At 43.7% G+C, this 17,557-nt stretch overlaps 1 protein-coding gene across 2 annotated transcripts in view; it reads left to right on the forward strand.

Annotated features, from left to right (window-relative positions):
• Nucleotides 1-17,557, forward strand: part of SASS6 (SAS-6 centriolar assembly protein) — a 222,966-nt gene that overhangs the window by 109,519 nt on the left and 95,890 nt on the right. For both annotated transcript variants that reach the window (XM_086954522.1, XM_086954533.1), the window contains exons 8-10: nt 1,778-1,969; nt 5,680-5,874; nt 6,000-6,089. In XM_086954522.1, coding sequence (XP_086810648.1) covers nt 1,778-1,969; nt 5,680-5,874; nt 6,000-6,089 — 477 coding nt within the window. The remainder of the gene's footprint in view (nt 1-1,777; nt 1,970-5,679; nt 5,875-5,999; nt 6,090-17,557) is intronic.

Below are 17,557 nucleotides of genomic sequence, written 5' to 3' on the forward strand. Positions count from 1 at the left end.
TCAGGTTTTCCCTTACCCAAGACTCGCCGATAAAAGGATGGAAATGCAGCTCAACAAGCCTAATTGTCTGCAGCAGCCTGTCTCATTTTTTGGCAACTACTGAAGAAAGACAAATCAAGCTTCTCCTACAGTTCGTAAATAATAAATCTGGGAGGAGTCCTAGACGCAAGTTGAGACAAAGCCTTACCATCTTTTGATGGGGTGCAAAATCTAATTTCCATGGCCAAGGACTTTTGCAAACCCCCACACCAGTACTGTTTGATCCTAAAGGTCTGTCCTAGGATTAGTCCTCCATTTATCCACAGATATTGTTCTGTCCTCCTCACACGCACCCTACACAACAGGAGTTAGACTTTTAGTGGCCACAAATAGCAGAACATGTGATGACGTGGGACATATTGCACATCAACTAAAGACTACAGTACTTGCAACAAGATCACAACTTTAGTGTGGTTCTAAACTTTAGCGGGTCCACACAAATGTTAATTCGGTGTAGGAATTTAACCAGATAATCCAGTGAGTGTCAACACACATTTTTCGAAAGAGGGGAGTAATTTTCCTGAGGCTCCAGGCTTTTCTGCCCTAATTTACTGGAGCTGCTGTGCTAGTGAAGAGAGCAACTGTGACTTAAATGTCTTGTATAACCAAACCACGGTGAGGAGGCTGGAGGATCAAGAAGTAAAGTGCCATGCTCGATATGTAGAGACTCGGACTGGACAGTCGCCAATATTATTTCCCTGTTGTAGGGTTACTTATTAGGAGTTGGTACATTATCCAAGTAGATCATGGAGACTTAGATAATGGATGCTTTTCAGCTGCGAAAGCTTTTTTTAACTCTGGCACCGCAAGAGCTAGGCATGGAGAAACAAGACATCCTAGTTCTCCAACAGCAGAGATTGGCAGCTGGGGTCGAGGAAAAGTGCTTGATAAACTGGTGTGGTGTATTTTTCTTATTTTAAATCCTTTCCAAAGTGCACAGCAAGGTCATGAGGAACCATCTGTGATCATTCTATTACCTCCACTATGTAGTAGGAGTATATAGGGAGTATTGGTGAACGATCTCCTGCAAACTAATTGCAACCCTCCAGTCATCCTCGTGAACCACCCACACCTTCTCTGCAAGAGGGGAGGACAAGTCTGCAATATGACTTCATGTCATAGGGTTTTACATCCCAGCTCCTGAACATTTAAAATGTGCTTGCTTCTCCTGTTTGTGTCAGAGTGCAGGCATTTGCTCATCCTGTCATGGGCATTCTCAGCCACGACTGTATACAAAGTCAAATGGAAGGATGTCTGTATATTGAAACATGGTATTCACCCACTATCTTGTAAACCTTATTAGTGGCCACTTTACCTGTCATTTTGAAGCATGCGTTCACCAGGTTTAAGAGGTAAAGAGTCGATCAGTGTGTTGTCAGATTGCATCAAACACTATGAAATAACTCCATCTCTCTAACTCGATACTCCCCATTTATTATCATACCATGTGACTTTTGATTCTTACTATTGGTATTTGTAAAATGCTCCGCTGTCCATGTAACCAGGTTTGTGATATATAAATACTTTAAATTAATAAATATGTAATGTTACTGTGATCTCCCTGCTGCACGACATGGAATGATTCAAGCTTGTGAATCTATGGATACACCAGCACTGAAGGTTATTAGTTCCATTTGCTTTTTATTTGAGACTTCAAATGATCTACTGTTTTTCAAGTCATCTCTTTATGTATGTATGTCTTTCCATATTGTCTACGGATGTCCATTTGTTCATGCAGACACATTCCCAGTGGCAGCAGCAAAATGAACAACAGAGGAAAGAGCTGGAAAGCCTACATCATAAAAGTATCCAACAGCTACAGAACCGACTTACAGAGCTGGAGCTTGCCAACAAGGAGCTAACTGAGAGGCGATATAAAGCGGACTCTACGATAAGAGAACTTAAAGCTAAGCTTTCTGGAATTGATGATGTGAGGATTATTTTGAATTCTTGGTATTATAGTTTTGATTTTAAAATAATCTCAATGGAATTATATGTTTTTCACCAATTCGTACAATACAAATCGGTTTACAAATGGTACTATTTGTGGATTACAATTCACTGAAGCAATTTAAAAATAAGCATTTTTGTTTGCATTTTCTAGAATCGGTATGTTTACAGTAATGACAGTCCCTGAAGCACTGTGATAGTCAATATGCTTTACATTAACTTGATGAATTTACTTTGGCATCATTAGCTCAGTGTTTCTCGTTAAATCATGTTCTAACAGAACAAAACAAATGAAAGACTACTGTCACTCCAGTAGAGGTGAGTGGCAGGGTGTCATTCTGCCATGTCCATTGCAGGTTCATTGGTGAAGAAGCAAGCAGTTTTCTCATGTTGGCGGGATTATTTATCCAAGTGTCTATTTAATTTTGAATGCCCAAAATTTGAAGATGAAGTGAGGAGTAAAACGGTTTATAAAAAATCAATTAATTTAACCGTTGCTCTACTCTCAGAATAATAGATAAAGATGAACTGAGGAAAAAAAACACTTCTGGTCTATAGATAACTCCCTTGATAAAATGTTAGTACAACCTTATCTGCTTTTTCATTTAAAACCTCTGATTAAAAGGAAATTCATGCTATTAAGATTTGGCAATTACCCAACTAAAGATGGAATCCCAAAATGAGAGTATAAATGGTCATCGAACATTTGTAGGCTTTGTGGGCTATGTGAGGAAACTTTGCAGCATGTAGTAACTCTTTGTCCAAATATGCTGCAGGAGCGGAAGTCAGTTTTAAAGCCCATCTTTAAAGAAATGGGAGTCAGAACGTGTAGAACGGCAATTATATACTGTTTACGTGGTGCCAATATTCATTCTATATATCCATTTGTGCAGTTCATCTTCAAAGTGGAAAAGAAATTACATAATGTTGAGATCTTAAGTAAATGATATATCTGTAAGGGTAATGATATAATGATTTTTAACGTTTTTAGGTGGGCTGTTTTACTGTATTTTTTAATTCATATTGGAAAATACAATTTTTAGGACTATGGTTGGCACTTCATTTTCCTTGATTTTAAAGATTAGAGCAGAGACACTTTTTCCCCGATAGGAGTTTTTTATTATCCACTATTTGTAAATGTAATAACATCTCATTAAATCTTTTGGCTGCTAGCATAAGGCACTTTTAGTTTTGCCGCTGGAAAAATGTAATGCACTTTATATCTTGCTGCTAATAGCTGAAGTCGCTTTAGCTTCGTGGCTGTAAATCTAATGCACTTTATATCTCGCTGCTAACTGCATAAGACACTTTTAGCCTTGTTGAAAATTTAAAGCACTTTATATCTTGCTGCTAATAGTTACAGACAATTTGTTAGAATGTTAATAATTGTTTGCTTCTCTTTTTTCATGCTAATTGGCACTGAAAAATTACTAATATCTGCGCTAGCATAATGCTCATTAATGTAGGTGTTGTGAGCACATCGCACTTTATTCAGTCATGGTTGACTGGTACTGATAAATGGCCACATTTGTGTTTAGCACAATGCATCTTAGTCTGAAACTGGAAAATTGCTAAACATGATGTTTAACTAATGTTAAGGCATTGTACCTGTATATGTTCAATCAGACCTGATGCTTGATATGTATTTTCTTTTTTTTTTTGTAATGATTTTAATTAATCCACAAATAAACTACTACTCCTCATGTAAGAGACATTGGAGGAAATTAAGGAGTGAAGGTGCAAACAGCAAGCGTGTGGGTCCTGGATAGGGAGGAATTGCCTATTGTTACCAGGGCAATGAGTCCCTGAGGGATATACTGGAAGAGACCGCATTTAGTGCGGACACTGGGATAGAAGCGGAAAGAAAGAGAAAGGAAGGATGGTGAAACGGGATTCCCCTTCCAGTCTGAATCAGATAGAGGGAATTCTTAGAAAAAAGGAGATAAAGTGAAGTAAAAACAGTAATAAGATGGGTTGTGCCCCTTATTAAAACAAAAAGTTTACTGATATGTAAGCCTAGCAAGTCTCTACCAAATGTAGCCTGATTATGTTGTATACATTAGTTTTTACATTACTATTGGGCTATGAAGCAGTGCTGGGTGAGAGTACACCATTAGGAGAAAAGCTATTTTCAGGGGTTTTAGTTGGAAGCTTTACGACTGTTGTGCTTGCTTTATATGAACCCTAAGCTCACGTGCCTTCTAGACCAGAATTAGACTAAATCCCAAACCATATTTACTGTCAAATGCTCCCTGATGTTGCTCCCTACGACCAGCACACTACATTTGCAACTATTATTTCACCATAGGGAGCTCTATAAACCATTATTTCATCAACTCAAGTCCATTAATGAGGGCCCCTTTGTTGACCTGCATTATTGGTTAACTGTCTCACAACCACACCTGTGACAAGAAACATGCTGTCAGCCACATCTTTTTTAGCGACAGTCTTGTCAAACATGTTACTCTCAATGACAGAAGCCCAGTTAATGACACACTTGCGGGTCAAAGATAACCTTGTTGACAGCTAGGAAATCTTTCACCTGAAAGAGACCGTCCTTACCAATGGCAGCACAGTCAAAATCTGTCCTGTTAGTAACATGAACTGTATTCACCAGTTAAGGTGCCTTCTGAGCTGCCTGTACAGATTTTCGATAATGATGAAGGGGAAGTTAATAAGGTTACCTTGGTTATATTTCACTCCTTTAACTAAGACTTCTGCTTATCATCTGGTGACAAGGTTAAGGGTTTCCTTAAAGATGGCTATGTGCAGGGTCGGGAGCAGGTAAAACAGGATAATATATTTCACAACTTGTTTCATGGGCATAATTCCTCATCTACATTGCAGGTTAAAATGCCCACGTCCCCATATGATGCAAGTTGTAGTAGAAAGGACATTATTTATGAAGTATCACAAGATTTTCTCTGCTGCCTTGAGTGAAGCTTAGCCTTTCAAGGTCCATAATAGTTCCACCTTCATTGATCCTTACTGCACAATTGCCCGGCGCTTCCTTTGTTGTTTGAAGAGGTGGCTGGGTGCATTTTTCAATTGGTTGTGAAAAGTGACTGAATTCAGGTGCCCAATGCCTTGAAAACCCCAGCCATACAAAGTAGTATAAAAATTATGGGGCATTTGAAAGTGACAACTGGTAAGATTAGGTGGTGCTATTGAGACAATCTTGGTAGATTCTCCCCTGAATAAAATTAGAAGATTTCAGTAATTAATAGATACTTCTTCCTGAAAGTTCAACGTTCTGGTGCTAGAAAAAGAGAAAACCTATTTTATGCATACACTTACTGTCCAGGATATCATTCAAGTAAATCTCTTTTCTAGACAACCTCTCTGAACAAGATCGTCTTAGGAAAGTTTCTGCTTAATTTTGTGATATTGTAGACAAGTTGAGAAAGAGACTTGCTGACAGGGCTTGAATGGGATTTATTTCCTGTAAGGCAGTTGTCGTACATTGGTCTACAGTGGCTGGATGCATGTAGATTTTCTAGATAACCATTGCCAATTAAGTTTTGTCCTATAGATCTATCATATACATATTTATGCTTTGTACATGTCTGGAGAATGTGGCATGGATCTAAAATAAGTGTGCCTGAGTTCTCCCAGGTGAGTGCCCATACTCTCTGCATAGTCCCAGTGCACATTTTGTTTTGTTTCAGTTTTTCTCTGTGTATTTCAAAGGAATGCCAGAGGGCGAAGCAAGAGGTCCAGTCCCTGAGGCGTGAAAACTCTACTCTTGATGCTGAATGCCATGAGAAAGAGAAGCACACAAACCAACTGCAAACTCGAGTGGCTGTCTTGGAACAAGAGATCAAAGACAAAGACCAGCTGGTGATAAGGACTAAAGAAGTTCTTGATGCAACACAGGAACAAAAGGTTTCAAGCATTTTCTTACAGAGATAATTATGGAAAGAATCACTACATAATCATTGGTTGCATGTAAAGCAAAATGTTTTTTATCGGACTCCATTGAATTACATGTTTCTTTACATTTGATTCAGATGGTTCTAGAAACTAATGCAGAGAAAAAGCAGGTTCACATTGGAAAACTTGAAGCAACAGTTAAGTCTTTATCAACAGAACTTCTCAAGGTGAGTTTAAAAAACTAATGATGATGAATGTAGTACGCCACTTATTCAGTTGCATTATAATACCCATGAACCTGTTGACTTGCCAAATGGAAATATAACTTTAAAAGCAGGCAGTAAATGTGAGAGCATCAGTAATATTTGGACCTTTGCACTACCCATGTGGTATATCGTACTTCACAGTGATTATCTACACAATCTCTCTATTATCTAGACTTGTCTACTAGGAAATTTCTAACAAATCTTTTAAACATCAGGTCTCTAATGTTGAAACAAGCCATTGCCATCCCATCCTAAAGATGACTGACGTAGACGTCACTTCTCCCTCCAACGACCATCATAATTCACATTCCTAACAGACCTTGTGTTTGAGGGGAGTCCCCATGCAGAGGTCTGTTGTTTTGAAATAAAGAACAATTAATGGACTTTTTCTTTGGAAACCCCACAAATTAATTTCCACTCCATTTACAACGCTTTTAACAAGACTGGAATACTGATGGTCTTCCTTCTGTTAGACCTTCATCGAGTGATGGACTTAGGTGGGCTTGCTGTTTAGTTCCTTGCCGACCTTGGCACCATAACTCGCTTAATTCCATCTGCTGGGACTCCAGTGTGTGACCAGGTCCAATAATAAAATGGGATCAATGTGAACCTGTAGTATCTCTTGACCTTCTTGGATGTCAGTGTTCCTTGAGCTCAGCTGTCTCCTACCTCTCCATAGAGTCAATTAGGTTTATGCTGTGCTATTTAATCTCCAGTGCTATTAATGCCCGCCTGTCCTTGTGAAGTTCTGGTGGCTGCATCATTCCTAACACTGTCTTTAAAGTCATTGTATTTGATGGAGTGCTAGGACTTCAAATTAAAGGGAGGGGATTCCTATCATTCATTCTCATCCACGGCACAATGCATCATTGAACAGGCTCTAGAAAAAGCCCCTGATCCATTTTAACTGTCCTTTACCTGCAACAAAACATGCCCCCATTTTGGACTTATATCCTCCAGCAAAGGGTACTAAAATAGATTCTGAATGTTTTTCTCACAATCCAGCCACTAGCCTTACACTTTCATCCCTTCTCCTTTACCACATCTGCCACAACTTATGTTTATCAACATACTCAATTGTTCCTCCAATCCCTGGAAGGAATTCCGATAAAATTCTGCAACTTGAATGAACAAATTGAGTCTACCTGTTTTCGGGAAAAAACATACTGCAACCGTGACATTTGCTGTAACCCCTTACCTGACACGAACTACCCCTATCGTAGAAGATTTTACCTGGTTTTTAAGTGATAGGCCAGTCCAGGTTAAAGAGCTGATCACTACATTCAGGACTTTCCATTCTATGGACACAAAGTAAACTCATGCCAAAATCATAACTCACCTATGAAGCAGGAAGTCTTGTTCCTGTAATGGAGGCATGCTGGTAAATAAGCACGCTTTCTCGATAGTATCACAGCTAGTCTAAACTCTTGCTGCTTTACTTTTACTTCTCTGGATGCTGCTGAGGCGACAGGCGTGCACGGCGCTTCGCCAGTTACACAATAAGTCTCCTTAAGTCTGGTGGCAGGTCTTGTGTGCTCCTGGATTCCTTTTGTTGAATTTTTGCTGTTCATCTGCAAGTCACAACTCTCTTCATGGGTTCACATTGTTGCAGGGTGACAGATCTTTCATCTCATCCCGGCCTCTTATTGGCAGAAAGGGGCTCGCAAACAGCTGCTGACAGGGCGACTGCCCCTTCAGGACACAGCACTGCATAGGCTGGTGGGCTTGCTCTTGTTGCATGAATGTACTAAGTCGGGGGCCCCTAACCTTCAGCAAGGGCCCCACTTGGCATTCAGGGTTTGAGAGTGGCACAAATAAGCCATTTGCCCTCTTCAGGTCACAACATTGCACAGGACAAACTGCCCTTTTATCTTCACAGCATGGCACCAGGGTGATGGCCCGTATTCTTTCCTGCTTCTCCCACCTGGCATATGGGGGTCACGGGTAGCGCACATGGGCAAATGGCAGATCGGGGCAGCATTCCAGATGGATCAGAATCTCACACTCTGTTCCCATGATCCACTCAGCAAGATCCCCATAGGTCCTTGCTCCCTTTAGGTAATCTCCTTCTCAGATTTTCCTCTGGTTTTGGGTTGGGCAGAAGATGCTTCAGGGCGAGTTCCTGATTCTCCTAGATGATGTACCCTCATTTAGCAGGGAGTCTGGCAGACTATCCGTGCGAGAGAGGCCGATGTCCTGGCACGCACACGCATAATCAATGTCTGCACATGACCAAAATTTGTTACCTAGGATCCAGATATTACTGCAGCTTGTGCACTGCTTGTAATTCACAATGGGGTAACCATCGGGGCCTACAGTTTTCCCCGATTGCAATATCGACACAGCAGAGTAGATCTCCTCTACAGAGGGCCTGATCTAATTCTTGGAAATAGTCAGGCATGGACGATAGTGGAATATCAAAGAGAATGGGATGATCTCTCTCTGGTGAGGACTGTGGGTGTCTGGCATATAAAGCTTGGTAGAAATCCGTGAAGGCCTGAGCAATCTCAGGCAGCCCCTCCTGGTAGTGTCTAGATTAATCCCAAACGCGGATGCAATCCTGTCAGATTCCACAGGTTGCCAACCAGTATAACAACTTGCCAGATCTATCACCTGCTTCTTACTTTCTCTGGGTCGAGTCCCTCCAGCATTGTTTCGCCTTTTCAAGGGAGACCTGTCGCAGGTCAGCATGGGCGATAGCCAGGTGGTGACGGATCTCCTCTGCATCTGCGCAGCAGCAGTCTGTCTTCAGCTAAAGTATCTGCCCATCAAATTCAGCTATCTGCGCCAGTCGGCGGGCCTCACAATACCGCACCTAGCCCTTCATGTGACCCCTTAAGCTTGGCCTGCTGGATGCCCACATTAAGTTGGAAAAAGACCTGTAGCAGCTCCTTCACAAATGTGATGCATTCAGGGACCTGCAGATGATAGGCACTGAATCTCCAGGCAGGGCTAAAGTTGATGGTCCGAGCCGCCATTCCATTAAGAGAGGCGCATCGTCAGATGCCCCGTGGAATAATGGGCGCCAACTGGACAGAAGGCGGTTAGCAACTGGCAGCCATGGCAGGTCAATTCGCGATTGCATACCGTGGGCTGCCTATTGGTATACATAAGCTCATGTTGCAGGATGCTAGTAGCGCCAAGCATCGCACAGCCCCATGGGTTCTGTCCAGAAGGATAAATAGATCAATGGAGTGCATCGACCTGGATGCAAAACGGAAGGGGCATCAAGATTAGGGTATGGGGTCGCATCAAAGTCCCCTCCTGTCACTGTGATCCCCACAAGGAGGGTCAAGATAAAGGATTGTAACATCTGGAGAGTGGTTTGCAACAATGGTGGGGTAAAAAAGCTAGAAATTAATTATAGTGTTTGGCCTGCTGGTGACACTCCAATCCCATATATCGCCCCTGAGTATCCCCATTGAACCTATTCACCGTCAAATAGAGGGATTTATGTTGCAATATAGCTAACACCCAGAGCTCTTTAGAATTTTGGAACCCTACTTTGGTAGATCTCATTTAACCATCTTGGGTGATATCAATTTTCACCTAGAGGATAGGACCTCGAAAAGACACCTCCTCCCTGCTCAACTCCCTGGAGGCTTGCGACTTTGTCCAAAGGGTCCTCTACCCGACCCATAAGGCTGGGCACACCCTTGATGTGATTTTTTCCAACGACTCTAGATTAATTGTCGGCATGCCGGTACTGATAACTTGGTCTGACCATCTAGCAGTCCCACTGTCCTTAGACATCCCTTGTTCTGAGGCTGATTTGGGCACTGGCAAAAAATGTCCCAAAAGAAGCTTCAGAAATTTACAAATGAGGCTCTGGCCCCCTTTATCCATAACACTAACATCACATCCCAGCGGGTGGTGGATGAGGCGGCTCAAGAACTCACCGATGCTATTACCAGAGCCGCAGATGAACTAGCCCCCCCCTCTCTGAAATTTGTAGCGCGACAGAAGCCTACTGCCCCCTGGTTCACGGATGCATTGAGGCTTCTTAGACAAAAATGCAGACAGAAGGAACGAGGATGGCGCAAATCCTGGGATCCTAAAGATCGAGAAGTCTACAAGGGCCTGTTACGAGAATACAAAAGTAGAGTGATTAAGGATTACTTTACCAACTTGACCTGTTCTCTAACATCTTCTAAAGAGCTCTTTAAAATCGTGGACTCGCTATGCTCTCTCCAGGTACCAGATCCCGTGGTTGTTTCACAGGAGCTATGTAATAACATATCAGACTTCTTCTATAAAAAAATAGATGATATCTATATAGCTCTACAATCACAGAGGAACTCTCTGAGTGATGAGGACTTCTCTCGAGTTAAACTGCTGGAATCTTGGGATGCGGACGCCCCCCAGTCCCTCAATCATTTCCCTGCACTCTCCTTGGAGGGGCTCAATCTCCTTCTAGATAAAACGAAATCGTCTTCCCCTCTGGACCCAGTTCCTTTGAAATTACTAAAGGATTGCAGGGATACCATTCTTCCTCCGATGTTCGAAGTAATGAATGGAGCCATGGAACAAGGTACTTTTCCATTAGTATGGAAGAAAGCTATTGTAAAGCCTCTTCTGAAAAAGTCCACCCTGGACCCCGGCATACTGAAGAACTTCAGACCCATATCCCTTCTGCCTGCCCCTGCGAAGATGCTGGAGGCCCATTTGAACTTTCATCTTTCTAACTTCCTTGATGCTTCAGGCTTCTTGGACGGGTCCCAACATGGCTTTAGAAAGCTGCATATCACGGAGTCTGCTTTGACTAAAGTCATGGATAATATCCGCAGGAAAGTTGACCTGGGTCAAACCACCGTGCTGGTACTGCTGGACCTTACAGCAGCATTCGACACCCTGTCTCCCCTTACTTTAACATCTAGGTTAAGGGAGGCAGGGGTAGAAGGACCGGCCCTCAGTCTCCTGAGCTCCTTCTTACATCAACGAGAGCAGCGTGTTATGCTAGGAGAGTACCTCTCCCCTGCTAAGCCTTTGCAATGTGGGGTGCCACAGGGGTCGGCATTGAGTCCGACCCTGTTCAACATCTACGTGGCCCCCCTTGCAAGACTAGTAAGATCCCAGGGGATGGAGGTAGTGTCGTATGCCGACGACACGCAGATTATGGTATCCCTGACCCACTCTGTGAATGTCACCGCGTCAAACTTTAGGTCCTGCATGCAACTTGTTGCAGAGTGGATGATTTCCAACTCCCTAAAGTTGAACGGGGACAAGACAGAGGTCCTGGTCTTCGGCAAAGACCAGGGGATGTGGTCAGGTGAGTGGTGGCCTCCATCTTTAGGCATCTGCCCCACACCTACACAATCTGCCAGGAACCTTGGTGTCATTTTTGACACCCGGCTCTCTATGGAACTCCAGGTCAATAGGACGGTGGCCACCTGTTGGGGCGTCATCAGGACTCTGAAAAGAATCGTCCACTATCTTTCCCCACAGGCACGGAAGCAGGTTGTGATCGCTCTTGTTGGCTCAAGGCTCGATTACTGTAATTCACTCTACGCCGGGGCCAACAAGAGCCTTCTGCAGCGCCTGCAGGTTGTACAAAATGCGGCGGCGCGTTTTGCCCTTGCCCTGCCTTGGTTGTCATCTATGACCTTGGCGAGGAAGAATCTCCATTGGCTTCCTATTCCCTCAAGGATCATGTTTAAACTTCTTTGTCTTATATACAGTGCCCTAATGGCAGGTCCGGCAGATGCCCTTGGATCCTTACTCACTAGGTATGTCCCGAACAGATGCTTACGCTCCAGGGAGCTTAACCAACTGGTAATCCCTCGTGCTAAGAAGGCTAGCTGGGGGAGCAAGGCCTTTTCCATTCTGGCACCCCAGATGTGGAACACACTTCCCCTTGAGATCAAGTCATTGCCTTCACTTGACCTTTTTAGGAAATCGTTGAAAACTTGGCTTTTCATTAAAGCATACCAGTAAGCTCTGATTCTGATTGCTGACAGCTAGTTATTTGAGTTAGGCGCCTTGACGCCCAATGGGCATAGTTGCGCGTTACAAATGCCATTTCATTCATTCATTCATTCAACACCCGGGAGCCCCCACACACCCAGAGTGAAAAACCCTGTCATACCCAAAACAGCCCAGAAAGACTTATCGCGAGCCCAAGAGGTGAGTTTCCTGTAATAGGACAACTGATGGCTTGGATCTCTTAACATAACACAGCACCGCAGAGCGCTTGATGAGACTGTTGGCATTCCAGAAGACCATCAAGTTAGGGGCAGACATGATAAGTGAGGAAAGTGCTGCAGGTCCTGCCAAGGGCCATGAATATTTGTCTAAGATGTGGTCAACCCAGTCAAAAAAATACATGAGAAGTCTTTCAAAAAATTTGCTGTGATATACTGCGAAAAGGAAAAAACCTGGTTAGAACAACAAACCCAGCCCAAAGGACCAACTGAACACCCCATCCTGCACTTCTTCCCATGAAGTATCTGTCGCCCTTAAACAAACTACATCTACAGCATCAAAAACAGGGGTAGTCATCCATGGTGTCAAGGTGCTCATTAAGTAGGAGACTGTTCCTGACCTCTTACAGGTGAAAATCTAGGTTAGCAAGAAATGTCTGGGCCCGGGCGGCTAGAGCAGCATCAGGTCTTGGCATGGGGCAACAAGAGCTGTGTTGAAGAACTAGCAACCGGGCAAGTGTACGTCCTAGCGAACAAGTAGAGACAAGAATAGCCCGCCAAGGCACCCCTGCCATTTTTGCCAACAAGTGTAATGCAAGTGAAATGTAAAACTGAGAAATACAATAGCAGTAATCAAGGAGGTGAGGTAGGTTGAGAAATAAAGCTCCGACATCATAAAAGGACCGAAAAAATCAGTGGGATGTCTGTCACATTGCCGTCCAGCCGCCCACCATTTGCAAGCTGCAGGTCCGGTGAGGTGTCCGCCTCCTGTTGATCCACTTGTGACTTTCTGAAACTGGAGCGACCACCCCTCTTCCGTCGATGAGGGAGTGTCCCAGTGTGGTCACCAATTTGATGTTCATCAGGTAAAGATCCTCTCTGAGGGTGCTGTTCTGTTGCCCGCTCCCATGCATGCTCTGGGATATCACAAAAAGGGTATTGGATTGAAAGATGACCTTCAGGCGGCCGCGAAGAGAAGCCAGTCTGAAGCTTGATTTGGAATGCCTTCGCCCTGGTTGGGAGCAGGCCTCATGCAGGATAGTATCCCGGTCTCTAAAGTTAAGCAGTGGCAGTATCGCTGGCCGAGGCGGGGCCCCAACCTGGGACCTGGGAGCCAGCGAACAGTGTGCCCTTTCAATGATTAATAGCTGTGAAAGCTTCCAAAGGCAGGAACAGAATTATTCCTCTAGCGTCTCAGCCAGGCTCAAGGACTCGGGAAGACCTATAAGTCGGAGGTTGTCACGCCTCAAGCAGTTTTCAACATCTTCTGCCCTTTCGGTGAGGACTACCACCTAGATGGATAATTTCAATACTTGATGCTTGAGAGTAGCGACTTCATCTTCAGCCGTGGAGATCCTCGTCTCTGCTTCGGTCACTCTACTACTTCGTGTAGCTCTCTTCTCACAGCAGAGAGAAGTCCACTCGGAGGACATCAACTTTGGACTTCACAGCCTCTCTCGAGTCTTGGACTGCCTTAAGGATTTTTCCTAAGTCTGCTGCAGAGGGCTGCTCAGACATGGTCTCAGAGCCCCCTGCATTCTCTGTAGCATCAGGTGGGGGGGCTGTATGCTGGTCCCTTTTGGTCAGGCCAGGCGTTTGCAGGGAGCTTCCCACGACCCATCATTAGAGTCCATTGTCACAGCTGCACATAGAAGAGTGGTCTAGGTGAAACTGGCCCACTTGCAAACTCCTCATAGTATGGATTCACCCCCGGATGCAGCAGCACCAGACTCAAAACTGGGCCCAGTACACAGTTATTCACCAATCCAGAGGTACCGTAGGACTGGGCACTAGCGATGTGAGGCAGGAGACCGATCAGACATGGGGCAGGATAGATATGACAGCCAGAGGGGCCCGGGGGACCTGGGTTTCACTGCATGTCCATGTAGGTCAGTCAGTCAAAAATACTTTATTCGGTTCATAACAAAAACCACAAAAGTATACAGAGGTCCAAAGGAGGGCCAGGGTACCAAATTACAATATGGTTAACAAACAACAACAACAACACAACAATCTAAATAAGGAATATATAGAGAAGGTTTAAAAACAGTAAAAATTGATACCAAATTCATGTGTAAATTTAAAAACATGCACAATTCATCCAAATTAAGTAAAAATTCATTATTTAACAAGCTCCAAAAATAGACCATGAAGGACTACTGTCTCAGACTAACTAATTTTTTCCCCAGTCTCATGGCTATATTTAGAAATGTGGCGGTAATAATGATTTCCCACGTGCTGGACAGCAGTTGAAGATATAATAGGGCAGGTTTCACTTGTCTAAACCCTTTATCTTTTAGTAGGGGTACAATAAACTTTTTCCCGATATCTGTAAAATAACCACAAAAGAACATGAAGTGAGCAGTGTCCATTATTGAAAATCCATCACAAGTGCACAATTCCAATTCTGATATCTTAGTCCAACATGGGCGCCCAGAGAGAAGGAGATGGAATTTGTTTAACCTAAACTTAGTTAGTAATTATTAACAACCTTCAGATACAATTCTAGATCATGGTCTGATGTTACGACTAACTGGTGGGCTCTCACAGTTGTCTTAGTCAACTCATGACCTTCTCTATCCATCCCTTTCTACAGCCTAAAAGCAGACTTGACCCACTTCAGGTCTCCTTTAACCAGTTTGGACGGCTCATCAAATATTTCTGGGCGCCCTAAAGAAACTGCGACTTTTTTAACATATTTTCGCCATGGAATGGATTCCCAATGTTCTAAAGTAAGACAGTCCCTCAGGATCTCGTGGTTTACCTCCAGTTCCGGATTCAACCAAACCGCAATCCACTTTAGGAGGGGTGCGATGGCAATCCGGTCTTCTAGGTATTCCACCCCACATTCTTGGTGCTCTATAAAACCGGAGGTCGATTGTGGTACTGATAATATGGACTTCAAAAACTTGTCCTCTGCAACCTGTAACAACTTCACGTTCTTAAAACCCCAAAGATCTGCGCCATACATCGCTATGGAAACACATTTGGCGTCATAAACCTTTAACCCTGCCTGTAACAGTTTTACCCCCAATTTACGAGAAAAACCCAGAACAGCAAAGATAGACCGAACAAACGCATTTCTTTTCTCAGACAGTTGGGAAAGCCAGGTGGAACTTTCGTCAAAAACTACCCCAAGGTATGGGAATCTAGTTACCCTTGATAGCCTATTCCCGTTACAGTGGAGTGTCATCAGCTTCCTGTGCCTGCCCTTCGTGCCCACAGCCATGACATGTGATTTGGTGTAATTAACGCTAAGATCCAAAGAGGACATAAACTCATAGAAGGAATTTAAAAGACTTTGTAACCCTACTGACGTGCGCGCTAAAAGAGCGGCATCGTCCGCATATAACAATGCGGGGAGGGGGAACTTGCCTGCCCTCGGGATATCCTTACAAGCCGCTCCTAGCACACAGCCCAACTCATTAATGTATAAAGTAAATAATAAAGGGGCTAAAATACAGCCTTGCCTGACCCCATTGGTTATACCTATCTTGCCCGTGCAATTCCCCTTACGATCATATCTCACTGTGGCTGTGAGGTCCCTATGAAGATCGGCTAGAAAGTATACTATATTTTCGTTGATGCCCATTTTAAGGAGCAAATCCCATAGCTTGTACCTGTTCACTCGGTCAAAGGCCGAGGACAGGTCCATAAATGCTATATGCAAACACCCTTGCTTCGCTATAGTATACTTTCCAATCAGCAATTGGAGGTTGAGGCTCTGATCTATCGTACTGCGCCCCTTTTCAAATCCATACTGTAAAACTGACAGAGAGTTAGTTTCCTCCAGCCAATCGGTTAGTTTACACAGAACCACTCTGCCTAGGACCTTCACTGCAGAATAGATAAGGGAGATTGGGTGGTAATTGCCCGGGTCTCCTCTATTACCTTTTTTAAAAATAGGTACTATAACCGATTGCGACCAGGTCGATGGGATGCCGAATTTAGAAATTCTATTAAAAACATTAGATAAAACTTTGGACCATATTGCTATGTTCGATTTAAAGAGATCGGCTGGTACGCCATCAGGGCCGGGGGCCTTATTGCTTGTCATTTTGCTGAGCGTTTCAGCCACCTACCCCTCATTCACCCCTAAAGTATATGGGTGACTAGTCCACAATATTGGACCGTCCACCCCTATAGACGCCTGTTCATAGACTGACTTAAAATGGGTGAGCCACTTATCTTCCTGGATACCACAGTCGAGTTCATTATTACTAGAGTCAACAAAGTAAGGTTGGTTGATCTCTGCCCAGAATTTGGCACTATTTTTTATCACATCTATGGAGGTCAATTCTGCCCAGGCATCTTCCCTGATCTCCCGTCTCCTCTGTTCTACTGCAGCTTTATATGCTTTCCTTAAGAGGGCCACACGTTGTCTGTCTACTGGCTTACATCTCAAGGCCTCCTTCAGTTTACGGTTGGCTACTGAACAGTTATGGTTAAACCAACCGACTGACCCCGAATCTTTGACTTTACCAGAACGTGTTAAGTCAGACATGACCTGGTGACAGACCTGTTGGTAAGCCTCCACTACCTCTCTGTCCCCAGCTTCCTCATCCATGCATATACGCAGCTCCTCCCCTCTACTATTGGAGAGGTTACCTAGGAAATCCTCAGGGACAATTTTGCACCGTTTTATTCTACGAGCCTGATCTGTTGCCCGAATGTCTTGTTTGTCAACCCTGTTCAATTGTCTCTCAGATCTACCAAGGACACCTCTAACACATAAAAAAACAGGGTTGTGATCACTGAAGTGGGACCAGACAGGGAAATAGTTTATTATGTTACCTCCCAATATTAAACTTGTAAAGATAAAATCAATAGTTGACCCCCTGCCATTTTCCTTAAAAGTTGGTATGTCCACCTCAACCCCCGTGGGTAACATTAAACCATTTTCAGCCAGGATGTTTTCTAAAAGAATTCCCTGTTCTGTGTGCTCAAAATGGATATCACCTTGTTCAGTGGGGGCAAATGGGTCATCGGCCAGACATTTATCTGGGCATCCATGAATATTGAAGTCCCCCAGTAGTATTATAAAGCATTCAATGTCCGACAGCTCCTTTTAATCTACTAAAAAGGACTTTAACGCTGTCAGATTGCTAGTTGAGGTGGCTCTGTCGAAAGAGTTATAAAAATTAACAATTAGAACATTATATGCCCCTTTACAGGCAATTTTGACTACCAAACAATAGGGGGAACCTGAGGCGATCACCGTGTGTGTTCCAAGGATATTTGCTGCCACTAGGGTTACCAATCGCCCCCTATCTCTTCCTCTAGTGGTGG

The sequence above is a fragment of the Lissotriton vulgaris genome, chromosome 1_1 (genome assembly GCF_964263255.1).
Source record: "Lissotriton vulgaris chromosome 1_1, aLisVul1.2, whole genome shotgun sequence".
NCBI classification, from domain to species: Eukaryota; Metazoa; Chordata; class Amphibia; order Caudata; family Salamandridae; genus Lissotriton; species Lissotriton vulgaris.